The sequence below is a fragment of the Hesperophylax consimilis genome, chromosome 2 (genome assembly GCF_061612785.1).
Source record: "Hesperophylax consimilis isolate HC1 chromosome 2, BYU_Hcon_1.0, whole genome shotgun sequence".
Lineage (NCBI taxonomy): Eukaryota > Metazoa > Arthropoda > Insecta > Trichoptera > Limnephilidae > Hesperophylax > Hesperophylax consimilis.
The window spans coordinates 45,532,398-45,556,901 of NC_142837.1; the positions used below are offsets into that span (position 1 = coordinate 45,532,398).

Here is a 24,504-nt window from a genome sequence, read left to right on the forward strand (position 1 = left end):
AGCTTGTGGTGTATCTGACAGTGCTGCTGCAGCATTTTCAATTGCATCATGAGCTTGTGGTGTATTTGACAGTGCCGCTGCAGTATTTTCAACTGCATCATGAGCTTGTGGTGTATCTGACGGTTCTACTGCAGCATTTATTCGTATTGTTTTTCAAACAAAATCTGTCTTTTGGTTTGTCTATGATTTCGACATCTGATATCGAAATTAAAATTTCAAAAACGAAAATTACAAATTACAAAAAATAATCTTCGAATATGTAACGTATCCGTTATGACTCTATCATGTGTCGGCTATGCTGTCCCATGGGAAGTTTAAGATCATATGCCATTGTGATCTTTTGATTCTTGCTTAAAGTTTAAAACTTGCTTATCTTCGAATCACTTTCTTTGAGAGACATGATGGCGGTAGCGGGGTAAGTGGAGTAATTACATTAAAAATGGCTAGTGGCTAATGGCTAGTGGCTGGCGATGGCCGCGATTCCCACAAACTTCCATCAGAACCGTAAAAAACATTATCTTTTGCCATACAGTGAAGCCGTAAAACGAGGAATGCGAAGTTAAAAATATATTCAAGTTACCACCGCGTGTTGTTCCTCGTACGGAATGTGATAACAGTTAGTAGTCTCTTTTGCAATAAACCTCTTCCGTGGGAATTGCAATCGGAAATACAATGATTATTCTGAAGCTATTAAAAAACTACTTTACGATAATAATACCCGCTGATTTATTTTGTGTAACTGTCCAGCGGAGTTGTTAATAATAGTCGTAATGCGGGCACGTAGCAACCACCTGCATACAGAATTAAATTACATTACACAGGCTCCAAGATAAACCACGCCATAAAATACTGAATGCATTAGAAAACTGATGAGAAATAATAATTGGTGTGACCGGGATTTGAATTCGGGATCTCCCGCTATCCGAACTCTTCTCTGATCACTGGGCAGTTAGTTACCGAGTAAAGTTCGGACTTAACGATATCGGATCGATAGGCTTAACTGACGACGATTTTATATCGATTACCCGAGCACGGTTGCTGAAGGAAAATTAAAAAAAAAAACAACTTCCAAAACAATGGCAGATACAAAAAGTCATAGGTATTTTAACCTTTCCCGTACCGTGTTAAAAACTCCTTCGTCATACCGTCCTGTAACACAGCGTTACACTATGAGTTTTGGAAATTATTACGCAATTTTTTTACTAAAAATATTGTCGAAAAAAACATTGATTTTGTGCATAAAACATTCAAATTTATCAAACATTATCCAATAAATGATTCAAAAAGAATCATTTATTGGATAATAAAATAAAATTCGCAATTTGACGGTCGTGCCGCTGGCTCCGCCCTCATGCACCCAGAAAGCCGCATGTGTTTGTGGAATGTGGCATTAGGGAGATAACGGTGTCGGAGGGTGGAAACAAGTAAGCCGCATGTGTTTGTGGAATGCGGCATTGGGGAGATGACGGAGTCGGAGGGTGGATATAAGCAAGCCGCATGTGTTTGTGGAATGCGGCGTTGGGGAGATGACGGAGTCGGAGGGTGGATACAAGCAAGCCGCATGTGTTTGTGGAATGCGGCATTGGGGAGATGACGGAGTCGGAGGGTGGATACAAGCAAGCCGCATGTGTTTGTGGAATGCGGCATTGGGGAGATGACGGAGTCGGAGGGTGGATACAAGCAAGCCGCATGTGTTTGTGGAATGCGGCATTGGGGAGATGACGGAGTCGGAGGGTGGATACAAGCAAGCCGCATGTGTTTGTGGAATGCGGCATTGGGGAGATGACGGAGTCGGAGGGTGGATACAAGCAAGCCGCATGTGTTTGTGGAATGCGGCATTGGGGAGATGACGGAGTCGGAGGGTGGATACAAGCAAGCCGCATGTGTTTGTGGAATGCGGCATTGGGGAGATGACGGAGTCGGAGGGTGGATACAAGCAAGCCGCATGTGTTTGTGGAATGCGGCATTGGGGAGATGACGGAGTCGGAGGGTGGATACAAGCAAGCCGCATGTGTTTGTGGAATGCGGCATTGGGGAGATGACGGAGTCAAAGGGTGGATACAAGCTTTACACCATATTATATACAGAATATCAAAAGTACATTCTCCTTTGAAAAAAAATAGAAGAAAACTTTTTATGTAAAGAAAGAATCGACAATATCGGCATTTCTAAACGCGATCATTAATTTTAAAGATCGATTATCGTCAAATAAGATATCAAAATAGTATTAAATACACTCACTTTAACCTTCATTGGCAGTACTTTTTGTCAATTTGGTCTTTAGTCATAACTTGTAAAATTCTGTCTGAATTACGGTTCTCCAAGCTTGAACGGATTCAATTGATCGCTTACCCGTCTTTCAATTCTGAGCTTCGTTAGTCTGCCTCCGTTCATTAATAAGTCAGTAATTTTGCGTAGCGAACGATATTATTCAAAAAGTTTTTTATATTGACAATGAATCGAACCTTATCTGACCTTTTGTCTATCGGCTGTATATTTAAACAATTGTTTACCTTGCTCGCACGTACGGCCTAATAACCACAATATGTCTAGTACGGATGATAAATACAGCCCTTTGTCAATACGATATTGACGAAATACGTCATCTATGGTCAGTTAGCGGTATTTGCGATCACGGTCAGAATATAACTCCGACAGTCGGTTGGCAAAATCCGATACTTTTAGCGCGACATCTAAATTGTCGGATAAGCTGTCAATATGGAAAAATACTGTTTTTTACGGAATGGGGTGAACTAACTAAGCTTTTGGATCTGAAAGAAATTGTATACACGATCTATAGACTTAATTAATTCACCGATCGTATATTGATTCAGTTCCATCTTCTAAAAACAAAAGTTCTTAGTTATGGCTAAAGACCCCATGAACTAATTAATTATTTTTTTATTCTCAAAAAGTATATGCGGACTGCTAAGGTACATTAAAGTTAATATATGAATTCGACATTCGTCAATTTATTAGTATTTTTAACTTTTACGTAGACGTCTGACGTTTAGGAATATCAATTCACAGAGAGATGCGCCACATCCGACCACGGTCGGAAAATCGGTATAAAATCATCGGTACTTACGCCTATTGATCCGATACTGTAAAGAGATATTGATCTGATACTGTGAGAGAGCTCAATTCGTAATCATCATGTGCATGAGTCAACCTTTCAGACAGCCCTGCAGCGTCTGTCATCAGGGCAGACGTGATCAATGCGTAAGATTACTTGCGGAAATCTTAAATCATTCTGACTGTACTCTTCTTTATTTCTTTTCCCTTTGTTTTCCCATTTCCATGTGGCTCACAACGTTTATAATCGGGGTACCATATGTTATAAACGAAGTGTTATAATAACTATTATATATTTCATATATTTACACAAATTGCACGTGGGAGAATTAAGCATTACACAATCCATGGAAATAGAATTAGACTAAAACAACGCTGCTAGCTGACTTGTTTACGCAAAACTTCAAATAGTTGGGCCATATATCAGTTTTCATATAATAACATTGTATACGAGAAATCATTACAACGATTATTACAAGCTCCTAGACTAATACTTTATGTAACCATCTGCGTACATACGAGTAAATATTACATGCAATGACCGTATTTCTCAGGAGATGTATTGACCAGTGAACACTGAACATGTGCTATCGAGAGGGCGGGATTTCTCCTAGAAGAGGTCCTGAACTAAACCACCAGATCATTTTTAAAAGTAGGTACACAAATGTTTTTAGCACTCAAATGCTTTTCGTTCTGCTTGTTATAAATTTGATTATTTTCATCGAAATAAAGCAATTTAAACAAATGAATGAAAACATAAAAGTGAATTTAATCGCAGTTGACCGTTTTTTTCCATACATATATTTTTATTGAGACCATATTCTATTTATCTTCATCCAGATATTTAGGTTCTCAGGATGATGTCTCACAAATGCCTTGTATTTCTGTAGTGTTGATAAATAGTTGTAGTTTCCATACATCTCAACAGATGTCGGTAGAGTGTTAAGATTTATTCAATATAAGAGTCGAGTGAAATTTTCTTGCATTATTATGTTCCATATTTCAAATAGTTTTACAGCAAGGTGATGACTATGGAGAGATAGGTACTGGATAAATGACATCCCGGTAGAAAACAACCACATTCTCATTTCAATAACACAGGCTTCTTGATAACATTTACTGAAGCCCCGCGCTAGAGGGTGTATGGATGTGGGTATGGATGTGGGTACTGACCATGCCTTGTCCGCACTCGGTGCCCGGTGCCGCGGGACGCAGCATGGTGGTGCACTTCCCTTTGACGACACACCACAGCCTCATGCAGATCTCGTTCAGCTCCGTGCAGACCTCCTCCACGCCGGATCCGAACTGCATTCGGCACTGACGGGCCGCGTCGTACAGGGCACCTTAACACACAACAAGAAGCTTTAAACATATTTTCATCATTTGCTAATCACATTATGCCAATAATTCAATGGAAGGTGCTTCAAAGATATGATTTTTTAAATACAGAGTCCATACGAGATGTACGTAGATCTGATAGAGAGAAGTACAGAGACGATTTACGAAAATACCAAGAACTTTGAAAGATCGGCAATATGAATATAGACTCAAGGAACTAAGATTACCAACGTTAAAAGAAATGGGTGACTTGATTGAGATTTTCAACATGTTATCTAGACATTATAGTTGCTCTGGCATCCAAGAAATCTTCCCCACCAACAAAAGTGTAAATCTCCGTGGACACTCAAAAAAATGAACACCTTTTGCATCCAATCTTAGGAAACACTTCCTTGTAAATATATAGTAATGGAAGCTTGGAACAGACTTCCTCAGCATGTCGTCCATGCTACTAATATAAACCTATTTATAGCTCGATTAGAATCTCATTTGAAGAGAAGAAAGGATTAACTTACTTTTAAATTTAAAACAACTCAATTAGTGTTAAACTTAATGTAAAATCAGATATGAGCGCATCAGCAGAATGCTGCCTGCTCATTAAATTATAATAATAATAAAAATAAAAATAAAGTGAGTATGACCGGGAGACACGCCAAACGTGAACGCCCAACATTTTATTTATACACGGTTGACATGAAAACGGATACTTGTTCCTGTGCTCAAACAGTTTGCTGTGGGATGATTTTCCGGTGTTTCTTTCCTCCAACAACGTGTGTCTCTCTAAGGCCTGAGCACAACTTCCGTAAAATACCTTTCACGAAACAATGCCTAAGATTTCCCAAATCTTACCAAGCTATCCCATAGTATACACGATGTCCAGATACTCGTGGTACGAGTGAGAAACTGGAGAATCTGCCATCAAAGAGAGAACCCATAAAACCCTTTTTTTTGACCTGAGAATTTCGATTTTTTTACTTTCAATTTTTAGCCGAGGCGCTTTGGAGGAAATAATACATACGAGTATTATTCCACTATGCTCGGCATTTTGACAAATTTTCAAAGCTGTCCTAAAAAATTCCAACTTTGAACTCGATTTCGGTACTCGAAAACGAAAGCCAATCAAAAACGGTATAGCTCGAAATTGGCCCAAAAAGTGATGTTGATTCACCAGATTCCCGTTTGTACTACGAGTTTCCGGTCACCGTATATATATACCCTACCTTACAAAGATATTCTTCTGTGTGGGGATGATATTTAAAAAAATAGATTCGAGAAGGCTTAACATCAAGGCAGACTAGAGTACAGATCTGGGCGCGCGACTGTCGAATTACGAAGTCAGTACTGTATCTAAGTAAACTTCACAGTTTAAAATAGTCTAATCATTATGTTTGCGGTAAAACAACACACATGTCAGCAGCAACAACGAGTATCAACAATAATCGCCGCTATTTTCAAACTGTCGTTGCCCGATGGCACTGACTTGATCACGTGACACTTCAAAGTGCATTGCACTGTAGTCGGCCTTGCTAAACACGTAGTTACGTACCTGGAGGAAGCTCAGGATATATGTAGTCCACTTGGGCCGGCTGGTCAGCCAAACACTCCCCCATCCCCGAGCTGAAAGCAAGACGATGTTGTGAGGTTAGATGCGTTACAAAAAGGCGAATACTACTGTGTGTGTAGAGGGGCATGTACCAGGGCATGACAGACTCAACGGCGAAATAGTGAAGCATGTCTGGGTCCACGCTAAAGAGGAGCTCTTTCAAGTGATGGAATCGTGCCTGAGAAGAGGAATTTTCCCTTCTGAATGGAAGAGGGGCGTGCTCAGGATTATACCTAAAGGGAACGGCAAACCACTCACCGATGTAAAGGCTTATCGCCCGATAACCTTGCTCCCAGTCCTCGGTAAGATCCTGGAATTACTTATTCGGCAGCGTCTTCGCAGTACACTATCACCGCCCAGTGAACTTCAATTTGGTTTCGTCCCGGGTAAATCCACTGTGCACGCCATTTCGTTTGCGCTTAACTGGGTGAAGGTCTGCACAAAGAGGTATGTTGTAGCAATCTTCTTAGATATAACTGGTGCCTTCGACTTCGCGTGGTGGGACATGATACGCACAAAGGTTAAAAGTAGGAATTGTCCAAAACGCCTGTTTAAATCGGTTGACAACTACCTATCGGGACGAACTGTCTCGATATCCCATGGTGATTTTACTATAGAACGCGAAGTAAATATGGGCTGTCCCCAGGGCTCCGTTCTGGGACCTGAATTTTGGAATATTGACTTTGACGACTCCTCTAGGTTACCCTTGCCTGAAGGATGTATCATGATTGACTACGCGGATGATAAAATGTATCTTGTCTCGGGGAACAGCAGAAAGGAAATTGAAGAAAAGGCTGGTGATGGTTTGAACACCCTCCTTAAATGGGGGGAGAGGAATAAGATGACCTTCGCTCCCCACAAGACAAAAGGTCTCCTGATGAAGGGCTCTCTCAGTAGAACAAGAAACCCTACCATCCGGATGGGAGACACCAACATCAAATTTGCAGACACGGTCAAGTACCTAGGTGTAACACTCGATCGATCGTCCTCATTTCTGGCTCATGTTAAAGATGTTTCAAGCAAGGCTCAGGCGCTGTTCCTAAAGCTGAGGAGACTCTCCACCGCTGAATGGGGACTACGCAGTCCGGCACTACGTGCTCTGTACAGGGGCGTATACGTTGCGCAAGTTTCGTATGCTGCCTCTGTTTGGGAGCACCGCCTGGATAACTGCCTTATACTCCTCGCTCTTACTAGGGGCCAGCGAACTTCTTTGCTGGCACTATCTGGCGCATACCGTACTGTTGCTTCGGACGCTTTGCCAGTTTTGGCCGGCATTTTGCCAATCGATCTGGAGATTAGGGAAGTCTTAACCAAGCAGAGACTTTCCAGAGGATCCCCGGCAACCCATCTTGGTGTCGCTCTGACACCAGGTGGACCGGGAACTCTCCCTGGACTGCTTCGGACGATGAGGGACCTTTCGCTTAAAGAGTGGCAGGTCCGTTGGGATAGGTCGAGCATGGGAAGATGGACCTTTTCCTTCTTCCCATCAGTTAAACTCAGAATGGAAGGGGCCTTCCTCAAACTGGACCATCACATGACGCAGCTCCTCTCAGGACATGGGGAATTCAGGGGGAGGCTTCACAGCCTTGCCCTGTCTACCCATCCCAATTGCGCTTGTGGCAATACTTACCAGTCGGCCGAGCACATTCTGTGGCACTGTGAGATCTTGAAGGATGCCAGAGACGAAATGATAGACGGTCTGAATGTCCCCATTAGACCGGTGTGGAACACCGATCTTGTTTCTAACAGAGTTAATTTCGAATGTCTGAGGAAGTTTACTAGGATCTGGGTTGAGAGATGGTCTGAGCTTAGAGTCGCTGACTAGCGTGATAACTGAGAACCCCTGGTGTATTGCTCCTGCTCCATGACTAATTCTTTTACAAATCTCCGATTATTGTTTATGCTATTCTGTTCTTCTTATTTTTATTATTTTTCTTTCCTTACTGTACCAGCTGCTGCAGATGATTTTTCTTTCGCTTACATTTCTTTTAAATAACTTGTCTCTTATTTTTCTTCTTATTTTCAGTTTTCTTTTCTTATGTTTTACTTTTTTGTTATCTTATACTTCACATGCTGTCCTCTTTACAGACTATGCAGATTTTATTTTTACACTTTCAACTTTGTTTTTTTTGGCACTTTTGGATTGTTTATTGTTTTCCTTTTCTCTTTTCTTTTCTCTTCTTTTATATGTATTTTTTTTTTCTTTTTTCAGTAACGGCAACGAGTTTACAGGCTAGAACTGAACTCCGTTGTTTGTCTTGTATTGTTTACTTCTCCCCAATAGGGGTTGGACAACGGGCCTCGTCCCCGCATACCTTGCTGGAGCTTCTTTTATTTCCTTTTTTTTTACCGGGGGACTCCGCCAATCACCTGCGCCACCCCTGAGGAGCGTTGGTGGTCAGAGGGGTGACTGTGCGGATTGGGGTAACCTCCACCCTGCCTCCGACCTCCTGACGCTTCTTTCCCCTAGGTTCTTTAGGGTTTATCCCTCTTTTTCCCATACTTATCTTCAGGGCACCACCGGGTGGTCGGCTAAGGGGTGTGGTAGTCCTGACCTGCACCAGTCACCCCAACCACCACCAATCTCTCAACAGGACTGCCAAACGTGGCTCGGCGAAACTCCCCCGTCACTCTATTATTTCACTTTGTTCTTTTTTGTGCTTACAGGTACTGGAGTGTGGGTTCCCTCCACCAACTATTTGCCTGACACTTGTTACTTGATTGTTTGATGCTCATTGTTCTATGTTGTCCTTGGATTAATACCTGTAAGCGCTCGCATACCGCTTCCTAACACCGTATGCGGGGACATTGAAGGTCTAGCTTCATTTATATACTTTGTAGAGCCGTTTATTCAAAAATTAGATTCATGCGAGAACTCCGAAGGGGTGACCATAAGTCACCTATACCGGGGTGGGACAGGGCGGGTGTAACCTTCAATGTGTGTGTAGAGTGCAGTAGAGTATGTACTCACTCGAGGAAGTTGGTGAGGTCTCTCTGGCTGCAGCGGGACCAGGCTACCTCCACAGTGTCCGCCTCGAAGATGGGAGTCATGACGTGAAGCGTGGAGCCCACGCGCCGGTGGCAACCAATCTTCTCTGTGTCGTGGTACATGCCGAAACTGCAGACAAAAAACACCACCACAACATTAGCACATCTAATTACATTACTTTAATTATTTAAGACAATATTAACCACTCTGAAACGAAAAATTGTGAAAACGGAAAAGACAGAAATTCAGTCGCATCTGGTAATTGAACTCAGGACATCTTAGACCTCTGGACCAGGGGGTCTTCTCATAGTGGAATCGATAACTTTACAATATTTTTTATTTTTTATTGTTGATACATTTTTTTTTTACAATATTTCATATTTCAATTCAGTAATGTTGGCCTCACTGGGTTGTTTACCCGTGCTGAGGCCCCCATTTTATAATTTAAGAATTTATACATTTAAAAAAAAAGAAAAACAACATTAAAATAAAGATAAATTTAAAATAAAAATAAAGATTAAAAATTAAAATATAATTATAACACTAAAAGAAAAATATCAAAAGAGAATGTAAATCGGCATTTATAATGATATATGTGTTTGTGCGTGTTGCGTGTTTTATATATTTTTTTGTGTTGCGTGTATATGTTTTATTCTTTTATGTTATAGAATTTTGGTAATATTGTCTTTTTTTTCTTTAATCCATTTTTTTATTTTGTGTTTGAATTTATTTTTATTTTCCTCAATTTTTGTTTTAAGTGGAAGACTGTTGAATGCTTTAATAGCGTGGTATTTATGGTGTCTTTGTCCAAAGGTAGTGTTTACCGTCGGAGTTTTTATGTTTTCTTTGTACGCTTGTCTGACCGGTCTATTAGTGATATTTTGTGTTTGTTGGGGTTTGTTTTTTTGGTTTTTTTTATTTTTTTTTGTTTTTTTGGTTTTTTTTTAAAAATTTTTTTATTGGATCGATAGTCGTAACTACTATTAATTAATAGCTATTTCCTGAGGACGGTGGCTCTGTTGATAGCAAGGCCGATGTTGATAATGCAATAAACTAGAAGTCAACCACGTTGGCAATACTGGAGATATTTTCTATAAAATGACATTCCTAAACGTTGGGCGACTACGAAAAAGTTAAAAATACTAATAAATTGACGATGTTCAATTGAAATAATATCTTTCAAATACATTGGCAGTCCGCATGTACTTTTTGATACGAAAAAGGAAATTAATTAGTTAATGAAGTCATTAGTAATAGTCATAAATAACTACCTTTGTTTCTCCAAGCTGGAACGGAATTAATTGATCGAATTAATTTAATGAATGAATTAAGTCTACGAATCGTGTATACAATTTCTTTCAATTCTAAGAGCTTAGTTAGTTCACCTTAATTCATTAAAAAGCCAGTTGTTTTGTATAACGAACGACATTATCCAAAGTACTGTGCATATTGACAGCTTATCCGAGGCCGCGCTAAAAGCAGCGGCTTTTGTCTACCGACTGTGGAAATCATATTCTGACCGTGCTCGCAAGTATCGCAAACTGACCATAGATGACGGATTTCGTCAATACCGTATTGACATGGGTCTTTATCGTTCGTGCTAGACCTGCAGGTCGAATTAGCTCAATGGTTAGGTTAGGTCAAGTCGAATTAGCTCAATGGTTAGAGCAGTTTCTCAGATACGATCGAGTCTTTTCTGTATTAATTTTTCTGTTTCTCTTTTTATTTTGAGAGTGGTTAATATTGTCTTCAATTGAATATTTCAATTTGAGGTTTTATTCAATAAGTTATTTCATTATAAAAAAATAAACATTTGTTTATTTCAAGAGGTAAGTAAGCATATTGGAAAGCGGGTACGGGTACCGTCGCCCCGGGAACATTAATTGGATGGCCAACACCTTTGCCATACGTCACTCCAAGGGGTTCGCTACGTTTGGTAACTTAGCAGGAGTACCCGGATTCATGGGATCAGGTGTGGCGGGCAGGATCGGGAGAGGACGGTTGAGGGAGACCCCTGCACCTCTCCAGCCGGACTCCCTCGACCCAAGATTCTACACACCCCTCATACCTTTTCCTTCGCAAAACATCATATCTTTCTTTTCCTTCAAAAACCCTCCACATAGTATCCCCAAAGATGACAGGCCTTCAGCAGATTCTCACGACTAAGAGCAGTAGCGGATCGTGCTGAGTGCTAGATTGAAAAATATAGATTTTTTTGTTATTATTATGAGTCTAAGTTATTACTTATTAAGCTAAATAAATTAAGTTGTAAAGCGGCCTTGAAGTGATTTTCTTACGGAAACGGCGCTATAAAAATAATCCAATCATTATTATTATTCAAATTTTGTACACAATCTTATGAACACTGTTACGAAAACAAACAAATTCACTAAATTTCCAAAAATATAAATCAAGAATAACCGGCATAGAAACACTGTTAAGGCCACCCATACCCCCGTATGTAGAGGACATATGAAGGGAATAGATCTATTAGAAGTAATGTTGTATTTACAGACAATAATATAAGGGAAAATCTATTGTACCACCCCGGAAACATTATAAATTTCTGCATATAGAGTGCATATATTTTAAATAACCTCTCAATAACGCATCGGCGCTTGGCTACAGTGATGTTATAAATACCTGACTAACCAACACTGTGACTGAACGCAAAACGGGCGGTCCGATTGAAAGATTCCCCATCTTGACAAACGGATTGCAATCACAGGCGTCAGGTGGGAATGTTTTCCTTGTTCTACCTGTATTTCAATGGAAGATGCTCCGAGGAACTAGCGTCATTGGCACCTTCGGCACCGGTACACAATCAGGAAACACGCCAAACGCGCGTAAACATTTATAGACTATTACATTTATCACGTGGAATTGGTCGTTTCTACGAAATTTGAGTTCAATAGCTTCCTCTCCTCAAAAAGACACTCTACACAGAACCATCACAGATAATATAGACCGTGAAAAAAAACCTTGAAGGCCTCCTATGAGGATGTTTTTATATGACCAAGCGATTTTTTAAAAATATATCTTTTAATAACAAATTACTATAAGCATATATAGTCGCCTGAAATATCAATATAAATTGAAAATATCTCCAGAATAAACATAAATGCCGCCGACGGGAATTTATTCGAGCGGCATTTATTTTTACTCGGGAGATATTTTTAATTTGTATTATATTTCAGGTGACTTACTATTACTATTGCTTGTAATAATTTGTTATCCTTTGTGCTATGCATAAAACCTTGTCTTATAAATATTAGTTTATCATTAAAAAAATAATCTTTTAATAAGCTAATAGCTCCACAAAAAGACCCTCCACACAGCATCCCCAAAGATGACATAGGCCCTGAGGGAAATTATTTTCTTCAGGAGTGTGGAGTTGATATATAAAATAATTATAATAAAATATATATAGTACAGGCCTTTAAAAAGTCTTTTTCAAACCTTAATTTTTTTTTGGTTTGAACGGATTGAACATTCCTTGCTAGGAACTGAAGTCAACAACTCTACTGAAATTGGTGGTGAAAATTTTCGGTATAATTCAACATAGGCTGGCACGGCGTGAAGACAATTGCATCTCTATTGTAAGGAAACCTGCGTATAAATGTACGAAAGAGACAACCGAGACTGAATGAGAGAGAGCATGGCAGTGAATATTGAATCTATAAAAATAAAATAAATATGTAAATGTTTGTTTGTTCAAAATCTTAAATCTCCGAAAGTTATTCATCGATTGCTTTGAAATTTTGAAACAATGTTGCATTCAAATACGCGTGTGTTTTTATATCTGTTGGATGTAAAAGCAAGACGTGCTAATGTTTCTCTATCTCCACAGACAGACTGATACACAGCAACGCATGGCGGGGTACAGCTAGTATGCAATAAAAGCGTATGACTGCTGTGTTTCTGGTCTTTCACCTCTTTAATTGGGGGACTTGCACAGACATAGGAATTAATAGACGAGAAGATAATGGCGAGGGGTAATATCAACTGTTGAAGAACGAAGGGGGTGAAGCTGACTGTGATTCGTCAATAAATCAATCTGACAGTAAATAGGCATCTCGCATTATAATATCACCATTTACTTCTTAAAAGTAAAATCTGCTTTTGAATGAATAGACATTTTTACATGAGAGCGCAAATTACTCGCCACGTTATGAACTAATTTGCGAAGTCCAAATTCGGCAAAGTAAATTTCTTCTGTTTGCAGAGTCGTAGTTAGTTTCGGAGTATTTAGTTAAGACACTTTTACAAATGTTTCATAATTTACTTACCCCAGTAAACAACGATGAGCACACTTGAGAATCGCTACATTGTGATGTGATAGTATATGTTTCTAAAACTGATCCATATAATACGGTGTGAATAAGCTTAAAATAGAGTAAAATAATGCTTACTCATGGAATGTAATACGACAATTGGGTTTATTCTCTTTTTCACATCTATTTTTACAAGTTTTCATATCACAAGTCAACATTTTGCCGTGTTATTTCGTAAAATGAACCGATGATGCCTCGACCATAGTTCGCACAAGAATGATGACGTCACGTTTTCAAATTTCACTTGAGGTCATACGCGAGCCCAGCCGGCTCCAATGGAACCGGTATGGGGAGTGGGGATAATACGCTTTTAATCACTTAGGGCAGGTCTACTAATATTCATATGTCTATGGGGACTTGTAACTTACATAAAAAACTCTCGGGAACCATTTATTGGATAACCAACACTCCTACCATAGGTCAACCCAGGTGGTTTGCTATGTTCGGTACAGTTTGGTTTGTTACAGGAGCGCCCGGGTTCATGGGGGTGAGGTTTTTCTAGGTCTTGGCGGCAAATGCGTTTGCCCACCTGCTGTGTGGCGGGCCGGAGCGGGAGGGACTGGTTGAACGAAATTGCTGTTGATCGATAGCCATATTCTAGAACGAGCAATCACCACAAATTGAAGTGCGTGATTTCTGTGTATATTGTAAGGAACAAGAACAAGCACTTGTTCGCAGTATCTTGGAATATAGCTCCATTATTTGGGCCCCTTCTGAGCAAAACCATATTCTCGAAATAGAAAAAGTACAAAAGAGATTCATGCGTTACCTATATATGAGGGAATATATGTACTACCCTTTCCTGTATCCATCCTTATTCTTAGCAGGAATGCTCGATCTTAATACATTAGAAGCCCGCCGAAAAATATTTTTAGGAAAACATTTTTTTAAGATAATCTCTGGAACTATACATAATCCACCTATTTTGAAAGAGATTAACTTATATGTCCCAGACAAGTATACTCGTGGAAGGTCCCATACCCTTTTTTATGCTCCAAAAGCGAGGACTTCTGCCTATCAGAACGCCCCAGTCAACAAAGCGACTGAACTGCTCAACGAGTCTGCATTGACCATCGACATTTTTAACGTAACCTACAGGCAGTTTAACAATTATCTTTTGACGTATGTCACAAAGTAGTGAAACTGACCTTTTTATGTGTTTTGCTATACTTTTTGTCTAATTTGTAATCTTCTCCATAATGTATTGGTGAATAACCGTTTTACGGAGAACATGAAAAAAAAAAAAAAAAAAAAAAAAAAAAAAAAAAAAAACTAACAAATTATTTACGTGAAATATTATTTTTGACCGCTGGCAATGTTTGGAAGATAGTAACACTGCATCGTGCCGATGTCAGCTGTTGAGCGCTAGCCATTTTGAAAATCATTCGTGATCTCGCCTCCTCCGTTGACAGTTAGTTCTTATCCTCCAACTTCTAATAAATTTACGATTGTTCCTTTAACTTTAAATGAACAATAAAGTTCGAGGGTAAAATTCGGTTTAGGGGAGTCACTCGAATAACCGAAATTGAACTTGATTTAGACTAATTTAGGGCTGGGGAATCCGAATCTGAACACTTTTTATTTTTTGGTTGGCACTGCTGAAATGTCAAAAATATAAAATAGTTGTTAATTTGATTCTTTTTAATTCATAGTTGATAAATAAAACATGGTTTCTATGTATCCCGTACAGGGTGTCCGGAAACTCGTAGTACAAGCGGGAAACTGGTGAATCTACATCACATTTGGAGTAGATTTTGTAGTATATATTTTTTTGATTTTATATTTCGTTATCGAGTAAATCGAGTTAGAAGTTGATTTTTTTTTTTTTAATCAAATTCTTATAAATTATTACTGAAGATCAAAGTACCCAACTAATTAAAACTATTTGAAAGTAAAACAAATGAAGAAACTCGGATTTGAAGCATTATTTTGAAATCACCCTTCATTTAATCCGGTGTAATCATAAAATATTTCTGCTCTGCAGGGTTAAAACATCTGTTGTTCAACCCTAAACACCAGAAAAAACTTTAACCCTAAAATAGCCGAAAAATATTTTTTTTTGTTTTTTTTGTGAAAATGCTCAAATCAAAAAACTTTATGTTTATTTGGGTTCCCCATGTGGTGTAGATTCTCCAGTTTCCCGATTGTACTACGAGTTTCCGGACACCGTGTATAAAACATGGTTTCTGTGTCGCGTACGAAATTTCAAGACCCTATAACTCAGTTAATAGTGCCGACCCCCACCTAATTCTTACAGATTCGGATTCCCCAGCCCTAAATTAGTCTAAATCAAGTTCAATTTCGGTTATTCGAGTGACTCCCCTAAACCGAATTTATTCCAAGTTCGATTTATTTCAATAAGTATTTTAATTTATAAATTGGAGTCAGATAATCTATCGGCACCCCGATCGCTGCAGGTAAGTCAGCGATCCACGTTTACCAATGAACCCCCATAATATTTACGGTTATTCTAGATAGTGCATCGCCTTTATTTGATTCTTTCGATGTTTCCCAAGATTCACGACTGGCTCTAGATTGCACAAATGTATTTTGAATGAAATTCCAATAACGCATTCGGCTTGATTACAGTGAGTCTATAAATAATAGGCGCAGTAATTGAACACACAGTGCACAGAAGACGGTATAAAGAAGCGCACCGATGAAAGTATATATTAAACAGCTGAACGGAGATAAAGCGTGTGCGGCTGGCGGCTCAAAGCGGGAATCAAGGTCAGGCCTGTATCTATGTGTAGTCTGTAGTCTGTTCTGTGATTTGTGATGGAGACACGGGCACAGCCCCAGGCAGAAAGCAGACACAGGCCGCCGCGATACGGAAATAGCCGCGACTCTTCCACTGGAGTCAGCAGGAGCCTAGAATAGGATATTATCACTGGCAGTTCGTGGCAATTCTATCAGAGATTAAAAAGGGAGAAAAAATCCCTCAGATGTACGGAAAAATCTATATGTATTTTTCCCTACGTCTAAAGAAATTTCATCAAATCGCTGCACCAGAGATTAGCGACCTAGTCGCAAAATAAAATTCAGTGACTAAATAATGTAAAGTCGTATGTTACAAAAATACTTTTAAATTAAAAAATCTCGACTTACGGAGAAAACTTACCGATATAAAGTATAGCTAATTTAGTGGGGAGTGGGGAAAGAAAGGAGATGGGAAAGAGGATGGTGGGAGAGTACAGGGCTATTCAGATCTGGTCATCAAACACGACTAAAGCCATTTAAAACAACGTTTCAATTCTGAATGGTGGTATTACTTACATCAGGGCGATGCTGAGAGTATCTTCCACTCTGGAACGTGACGCAAGTAAACTATATATTATTTTAGTTAAAAATTGTGAAATAACGCAAATTCATAAAATAAAATTTACTTTCTTACGCCGGGATTTGAGCCCGCGACCTTTGGATCGCTGGTAGAGAGCCTTACCCCTCAACCACGGAGGGGTAGTATATATGTATATTTTATTACCAACTTAAAACACATTAATTACAGAAAAAAATCTGTTGAAATTTGGTGTAGGTGCTGCGCACTCAGGCAGTTAGTACATTCCTAAGATTTGCAGGTCTATCACTCTGGCGCCACTAGTATGTTTTGTAAGAACCTAAGAAATATGACGGAAGGTCCCATAGGTGCTGATATTCATAACGCACCTATAGGACTCATTTCGGACCTGCTCTTGGGAAGTTTTCGGAGGGGTGGATTAGCACGGAATTTGAATGGTGTGCTATTTATAATACAAGTTTTTTCTTACTTCCTTATATTTGAATGGGCGTTGCACAAACGCACTTTAGAGAAAACCGCTACTGGTTATTATTGGCCTACACACAACTCACTCCTCATTCTGTAACCACACGTTAAATTAAAAGCTACATTAGCTCGCATTTTCTAGCATTTACATGCATTTTCATTACAACCCGTTTCATTTGAACTTTTCGTTACCGACTTCCAAAACCAATTAATTTTACTAAGCAGTTTTGCCTGTGAATAGGGTTTATTTATTTATTTTTTCGGAAGTTGACAGCAAATCTAAAAATTAAGCTAGCTAACAAACTAACTATTACGCCAATTGAGAGAGGACAGATCGTCACATAATTCGATATTGGCACACACTCCTTGCCTCATTCGCATTCATACATCGTCTCATATATACTCTTCTGTTATTCTGACTCTTGACATGGCCCGACTCGAGTATTTAATAATAATAAGTGTTTTTTTTGTAACAAGTAGACATAGTGATATACTCACTGGGATCTCCCGTGTTGAGGATTTAATTTGGTACACTAGATCCTTTCATGTCTTTCTCGGTGATCCCCGACTTCTCCTAGCACTCACCTGCTCATCATATATTCTTCTTACACTCCTTTCTTCGTTTATTCGCTCTACTTGCCCAAACCATTTAAACGTCCTTTTCTGAATCTTGCTCGTTACTCTTACATCAGCCATGCATTCTTTGCGAATCACAAGCAATTTTCTTACGAGCAATTTTCCAGACATACGTCCCAGGGATCTGATTTCCACAGCATTCAGTCTACTGTCATCCTTCCTCCGCCAGTTCCATGCCTCATGAACATGCCATACATGCCATGCATCGGGTAGGTATCAGCACTCCATTATGGACTGCTAGCTTTGGTTTTTTGGACAATTATTTATATATATATGATAGCGCCAACCGCGTTCAGTCCTCCATTAATGGAGTTTCCCGCATTTACCTTTCTTTCAACATATCTGTCAACCTTTCCGTCTCTTGTAAATATACTTCCCAAATAAAGTTAACAAAATAAAATAAAAAAAGTTCCCAGCGATGTTTATTTATTTTAATATCAACGGTATAAAATATACCATATACAGTAAATTATAAACAGTGACATCAGAAAATATACAATTAACAGAAACTCTAGATGGATATAAAAAGTTAGAGATACAAGTACATGCAAAACTTATAGGTAGACTAGGTTAGATTAATATTGATTGAAATATATGATAGTATAGATACATGATATAATATATTACAATAGCTAAAATGTATGCATTTATATTCAGGTTTTGGTTGAAAGTAGTTAAGTGCCAATCAAGCTGTTGGTTCACCTTATTGACTATTTTTTATTGTTAATGAATGTAGGAACAACTAAGTGTTTTTTTTAACAGTAATGATATTAAAAATAGGGTAGTTTGCGGATCGAATCACCATAAATACAATTCCAGAATACAATTCCACGGTTTGGTCCCCAAATTATGAGGTTCATTCACATGCGATTGAAAGAATCCAAAATAAATTTTTAAGATATGTAAATTTTAAAATGGGCATTCCTAGAGAAAACCTAAATTACGATAACGTACTTTGTTCATTAAATTTAATAAAATTATCTGATCGTAGAATCATTTCCGATTTAACCTGTTTGTATAAAATCATTAAATCAATGTTTGATACCCCTGATTTATTATATGTAATCTCTTTTCATACTCCAAGCAGGTCGGTTACAAGACAGTACCTACCATATTATTGTAGCAATTCTATATCAACGTCCCAATATCACACTCCTATGCAACGGATTCAACAGCTAGGAAACAAATACTACGATGTTGTTGATATATTTAGTACATCAATTTCTATATATAAGCATACCTTATTGAAGTTTTTTTCATCAAGTAGGGGAATATTTTGATAAAGCTACTTAAATTGACAGTATTACAGTATTTTGCACGTTAACAGTATTTTGTCGGCTGAAACAAAAAATATTTTGGATATTTTATATTTATATTTTGTGCCTACATACTGTGTGGATCAAATTCAACAATATTTTTTTATATATGTGATTTTAACAGTCATTTCCTGCGCTATTTACGAGTATAATTTTTTAAATATTGTTATATATGTATGTAAAAGCCTTAATAGGCGTAAAATAAATAAATAGTTGTCAATTTATTCTGTTTCTGTTCAGCACGGAGAAAACTTACTGACATGAAATATTGCTGATTTATTAAAATTCTAGTCAAATTATTTGTATTTTTTTAAATCATGAAATAAAAATACAAGAAACATTTTTTTTAAATACAGTCTTCAGATAGGTTTACAAAGAGACAACAAAAGGTTCAAGAATAGGGATGGAATAGTTTTTTTTAAATGTTCCACTAAATTCACCAAGTTAATGTCAAACATTTCAATATCACCTAAGTATTGATTTGCCGCAGTTTGTATCGGAGAATTAGCTATGTAGTTGCGCTTCTGCATACCGCGGTGGAATAGAGTATTGTGACTTGTTGTTCTTGTGGGTATGTTTAAATTCATAAGTTGCAGGAGTTCATAACAGTCTAATTTAGAGTTAAGATTTTTAAATGAGAAAGTTAAATTTTTTTTGCGTCTGTCTCCTGTTAAAAAACGGGACTGCAGGCCTTTAACGAATCCATTGAATAATTTCTTAACAAACTATTGTTCAGATATATTCTGAATGACTAATATTTTATAAAAAAATGTCATTCAGTCAAATTTTTCACAGTATCTTGATTAAAAAAAAACAGTCTTCTTTTTTCTGAAAGTACGGATGGTTTGTTAAAAATATTGTGCCGTCACGTTTTTAACAGGATTTTAATAAATCAGCCATACAAATTTTTTCCTCACTATGAGAATCCGCGGTCGTTCACCTGTCTATACATGCTAAATGTTTTAAAGAGAAAAATAAATAAAAAAAACAGATTTTTACATTTCGTTAAATTTCACTGAAAAACGGCCAAAGAAAATTGATGTTTTCAAGAATAATGCTGAAATAAATCAAGTCACACGCTCTCAGCATATTTCAGCGCTATTTTTTCTTGTTGAAAAATATGGTACAAACGTTAAAAAGGAAAAAGGAGTTGCTAACCATGGGTCTAGAGGTCACTGGTTCGACGCCCGTCGTGGATAAATAAATAACATACTTCGTCTATATGGGTGATTTCGTATACAGTTTGTTTGATTTTCGTTCTAGATTGAATATACTCTCAGTGATGTTTCAATGAGAGAATTCAAATATTGCGTGAAGTGGCTTCAGCTATGTTTTTAACAATTCCGGACGCTTGATCACCGACAGTTTATCCCCCGGACAGTACAACCCTCTGCCAGTTGGTCCCTCGGACACTAGATCCCTTAATGGATTATGTGTGTTGCATTTTTTCCGTGGTAACATATGCAGAAAGAATATTGTAGCTGCTCATTTCAGCTCTAGAGTGAAAATGCACTACGGTGACATTTATATTATTTTATATGTGGGTAGGTACAGCGTATTTTCTCTAAGTTGACTGCATATATATGTATGTGGTCTTTTGTTATTCGGCGGTACATGCGCTCTGCATACTCTTTCAGAACATGGCATTGTTGTCAGCAAACATATCACTCCAGACTCAGATATAATAAGAATCAATATCGACTGTTGTTATACGGCTGTATATCCTCTTTGCATACGTTACCACGACCGAAATTCAGAGTCCGAGAGATCAAGTGGCAGAGGGTTCAACTGTCGGGGGATCAACTATCAGAGGATAAAGCGTCGAGTTACACGGAGAAAAATGAGTATTGCAAATTTATTAAGAATCTCTTCAAGTTATTGGTAATCCGGTTAAAAGCGGGATTATAGACCTTATCAAATGATTGATATATTAACATACCTTTCCCGGTAAGACAAGAGTAAGACGGTAAGACGAATCCGAGTTGTGATTGTTATCTTTGTATTTTCTGTGTCTTGTTCTGTTTCATGTTTCGTTTAGATTTATTAGCATTATCTTCTTCGTCAATGAAATATTATCAATTTATATATATCAAATGCGGTTGCATTTGCCTTGATAATATATCATAAATCGTTATGATATATAAACACGTGTTCCGACATCCTGAAAATATATTAGTAATTTACTAAAACTTTAATTAAATGAAATGAAAATACTTGGTTTTAGGTCACTTTATTGATAAATTAATTATAAAAAAAAAATTATAAAAGAAAAATTATAATTGTCCTGATGATGATACAGAGGTACCGAAACTGGTAGACAATAAAGTTTATCAATATAGTGACCTAAAACCAAGTATTTTTATTTAATTTATTTAAAATGTAGTGTTACAATGTGTTTGCTTCTTTTGAAAAATTACTAAAAGTTTATCAAGAAACCTGTCGATTCATTTGTTAAGGCCTGTAATCCCGTTTTTAATCGGATTACAAAAAAATAGATTTTTAACGAATTAGCAACACTCCATGCACCCTTAGTCATGTAATGGTAACTGTGTTTTTACCACATACCCCCAAACGGGGATCCCACAGTTTTATTGGCTCCGGAAAGATGGGACTATTGTGCGGCGTCAGATAAAAAAAATTGGGATGGAGAAGTAGTGAGATGATGAAGTGTCGCGTCTTCCTTGACAGTAGTTGACGTGTGAATTCGGTGCTAAGTTGAGTGCTGAGCGCGAAGCAGGATTAATGGCCCGGCGTATTTCGGGAGATTTGACATGACGTGTGGCGTCTAGAGGTACGTATTATATATCGCAGTGATGCGCAACCCGCGGCCCGAATTCTTAAACAAAATATCAAAAAAGTTTGCCGGCACTCTTGTGGAAATTCTCAAAATAAAAAAAATAAAACTGGCTGGGAGACGTACTTACAGTTAAAGGCAATTACGTTTATTACAAGTGGAGATTTTACTATTAAATTGATTTGTTTTTATAATGCTAAACTAATGTTTATAAGACAAGGTTTTTTATGCAGGCACAAAGGATAACAAATTATTATAAGCAATAATTAGTCTCCTGAAATATCTATACAAATTGAAAATATCTCCAGAGTAAAAATAAATGCCGCCGACGGGAATTGAACTATGGACCACTGAGCTACGTCGGCTTATTTCCAACACGCCAAATAATCCAATATATACTAGTACTTCAATCAACAATTACTGCTTACAATTTATTTATTTATTTATTAATCTTAAGTTAGCTCACATCTTCGTGTGTGCTAATAGTTTTATAAACATATAAACATGTACATTGTTTGGCAAACATAATCTTTCTTTAAATATTTCAATAAAGTCACAAAAAAAAGAAACATTAATAATTGAGATAGACATATTTTCTTAATTCATTTTTGAACTTATTAATATTTTCTATCACAACAATTTCCTTCGGGATTTTGTTATAGAGTTGAACGGCCTGGTACATCAGAGATTTTTGGGTGCTTGTTTTTTTTCTTGTTGGCAATCTAATTTGCTTAGAATTTCTCGTCCCGTGTCCGTGTATCTCGTTATTGTAATTTATTTTTCTTTTCAGTTCCTTAGACATCATCCCTAATTTAATTTTATGTATAAAAATAAGTACATTCAAATACACAGTTTGCTTCACCGTCAAAATATTCAGTTCCTTTAAGATGTCTCTTATCCGCGTGTATATGTTGCGCTTAAGTATTATTCGCATTGCTTTATTTTGCAGTATTTGCATTTTTTTCATTTTCTCTTTATTGCAGAGAAAAAGAATACTTGAACAGTAATTAAAGTGTGGTGATATAATTGTATTGTATATTATCTGGCATGTTTCTTTATTTACTTTGTTTCTGATTCTACCAAGAAATGATATTTTTTTTGCAATTTTTTTAATTGTATAGTCTGCATTTTTTGAGAAGTTCAATTTTGAGTCTATAATAACACCTAGATATTTAATTTCTTCCACTTTTTTTATGATTTCTCCATTTATAGAAACCTTTGGATCCTCATGCGTATTTGTTCTGCCTATATGCATGTATTTTGTCTTATTTACATTTAGTTTTAATTTATTTAGTTTGAGCCATTTTGACAATGTTTCTAAGTCACTATTTATCTTTTTGATTGCTTTCTCATAATTATCTTCTGCAATATAAATTAGTGCATCGTCTGCAAACAGTCTTATTTTGCAATGTTTTAATATTTTTACCATATCATTTATGTAGAGTATAAACAATATCGGACCCAATACAGATCCTTGCGGTACACCCAGCTTATTTTCAATCGGATTTGATATATTGTTTCTTATCTTTGTTGTTTGTTGTCTGTTGCTTAAGTAGTTTTTAAACCATACCAGTTCTTTCCCTTTTATTCCATATTTTTTTAAATTTTTTAATAACTCTTTTTCTATCTATTGTTTCAAAAGCTCTCTGAAAATCTAAAAACACCGCAACAATATGCAAGTTTTTATCTATATCTTCCTTCCAATCATCAATTACTAAATTTAACGCTGTTTCACATGAATTATTGTTCCTAAATCCAGATTGTTCGTCACAAAGGATGCTATTATTTTCCAAGTATTCTTCAAGTTGAGATTTAATTATGTATTCCATCACTTGCTCATATTTTGGTAACATATTTACAGGCATACAACATATTAACATATTTTTAATTATTATTATTACATATTATAATTTCAGAAGACTAATTATTGCTTAAAATAATTTGTTATTAAATTGATTGTTAATTCTTGCTATGCACACAAAGAAAAATGAGTATTGCTAATTTATCAAGAATCTCTTCATATTATTTGTAATTCGGTTAAAAAAGGGATTGCAGGCCTCCAAGAATGAATTAATAGGTTTCCTGATTTTTTTTATGTATTCTATTTATTCTCATTAATCTTCCTTCTCATACATACACTGTAAACATAAGATTCGATCATATTTACGAGTTTTTCCTGTACGATGTATTAATTTACACTGAGCATACTGTAAGTTCAAAAGATAGATTTTGACATCTTCTTCTTCTTGCAACATTTAGTGACATTTTAGGATGGGTACATTGGGTGGGTAGGACAATTGCAGGATTGAATACTGAGGTTTCCTATCCATCAAGTCTGTATGAAAACATACACCTATCTACTCCCATATATACTGCGCGAAATGTATAAAAGTTTATGCATCACTGAACTGTATTCTGTGCCTATCCATACAGCAAGATGTATGGAGCCACTAATTTATTTTAGTTTAAATTGTATCGCATTTTAACTGGCGGGCGCCGATCGCTCGTGGGTCTCGCGTTCCGCTCAATTGACTTCCCCAGTCGAGCGGATAGTCTCTCGGCTGCGGACGACTGGCGCCTGATGCCTTGTGCCTTACCTCATCATGCCTGATCGACAGTGATCGTCAGGGCCGTGTTTGGGTAGCAAGCCGCCCCA

General features: G+C 37.3%; 1 protein-coding gene across 1 annotated transcript in view; it reads right to left on the reverse strand.

Moving 5' to 3' along the window:
* The window catches only part of AdamTS-B (ADAM metallopeptidase with thrombospondin type 1 motif B), a 213,503-nt gene that overhangs the window by 11,194 nt on the left and 177,805 nt on the right, over positions 1-24,504 (reverse strand). Inside the window, exons 9-11 of the mRNA XM_089643485.1 lie at positions 8,988-9,134; positions 5,960-6,030; positions 4,249-4,418 (exon numbers count right to left, since the gene is read on the reverse strand). Coding sequence (XP_089499611.1) covers positions 4,249-4,418; positions 5,960-6,030; positions 8,988-9,134 — 388 coding nt within the window. The remainder of the gene's footprint in view (positions 1-4,248; positions 4,419-5,959; positions 6,031-8,987; positions 9,135-24,504) is intronic.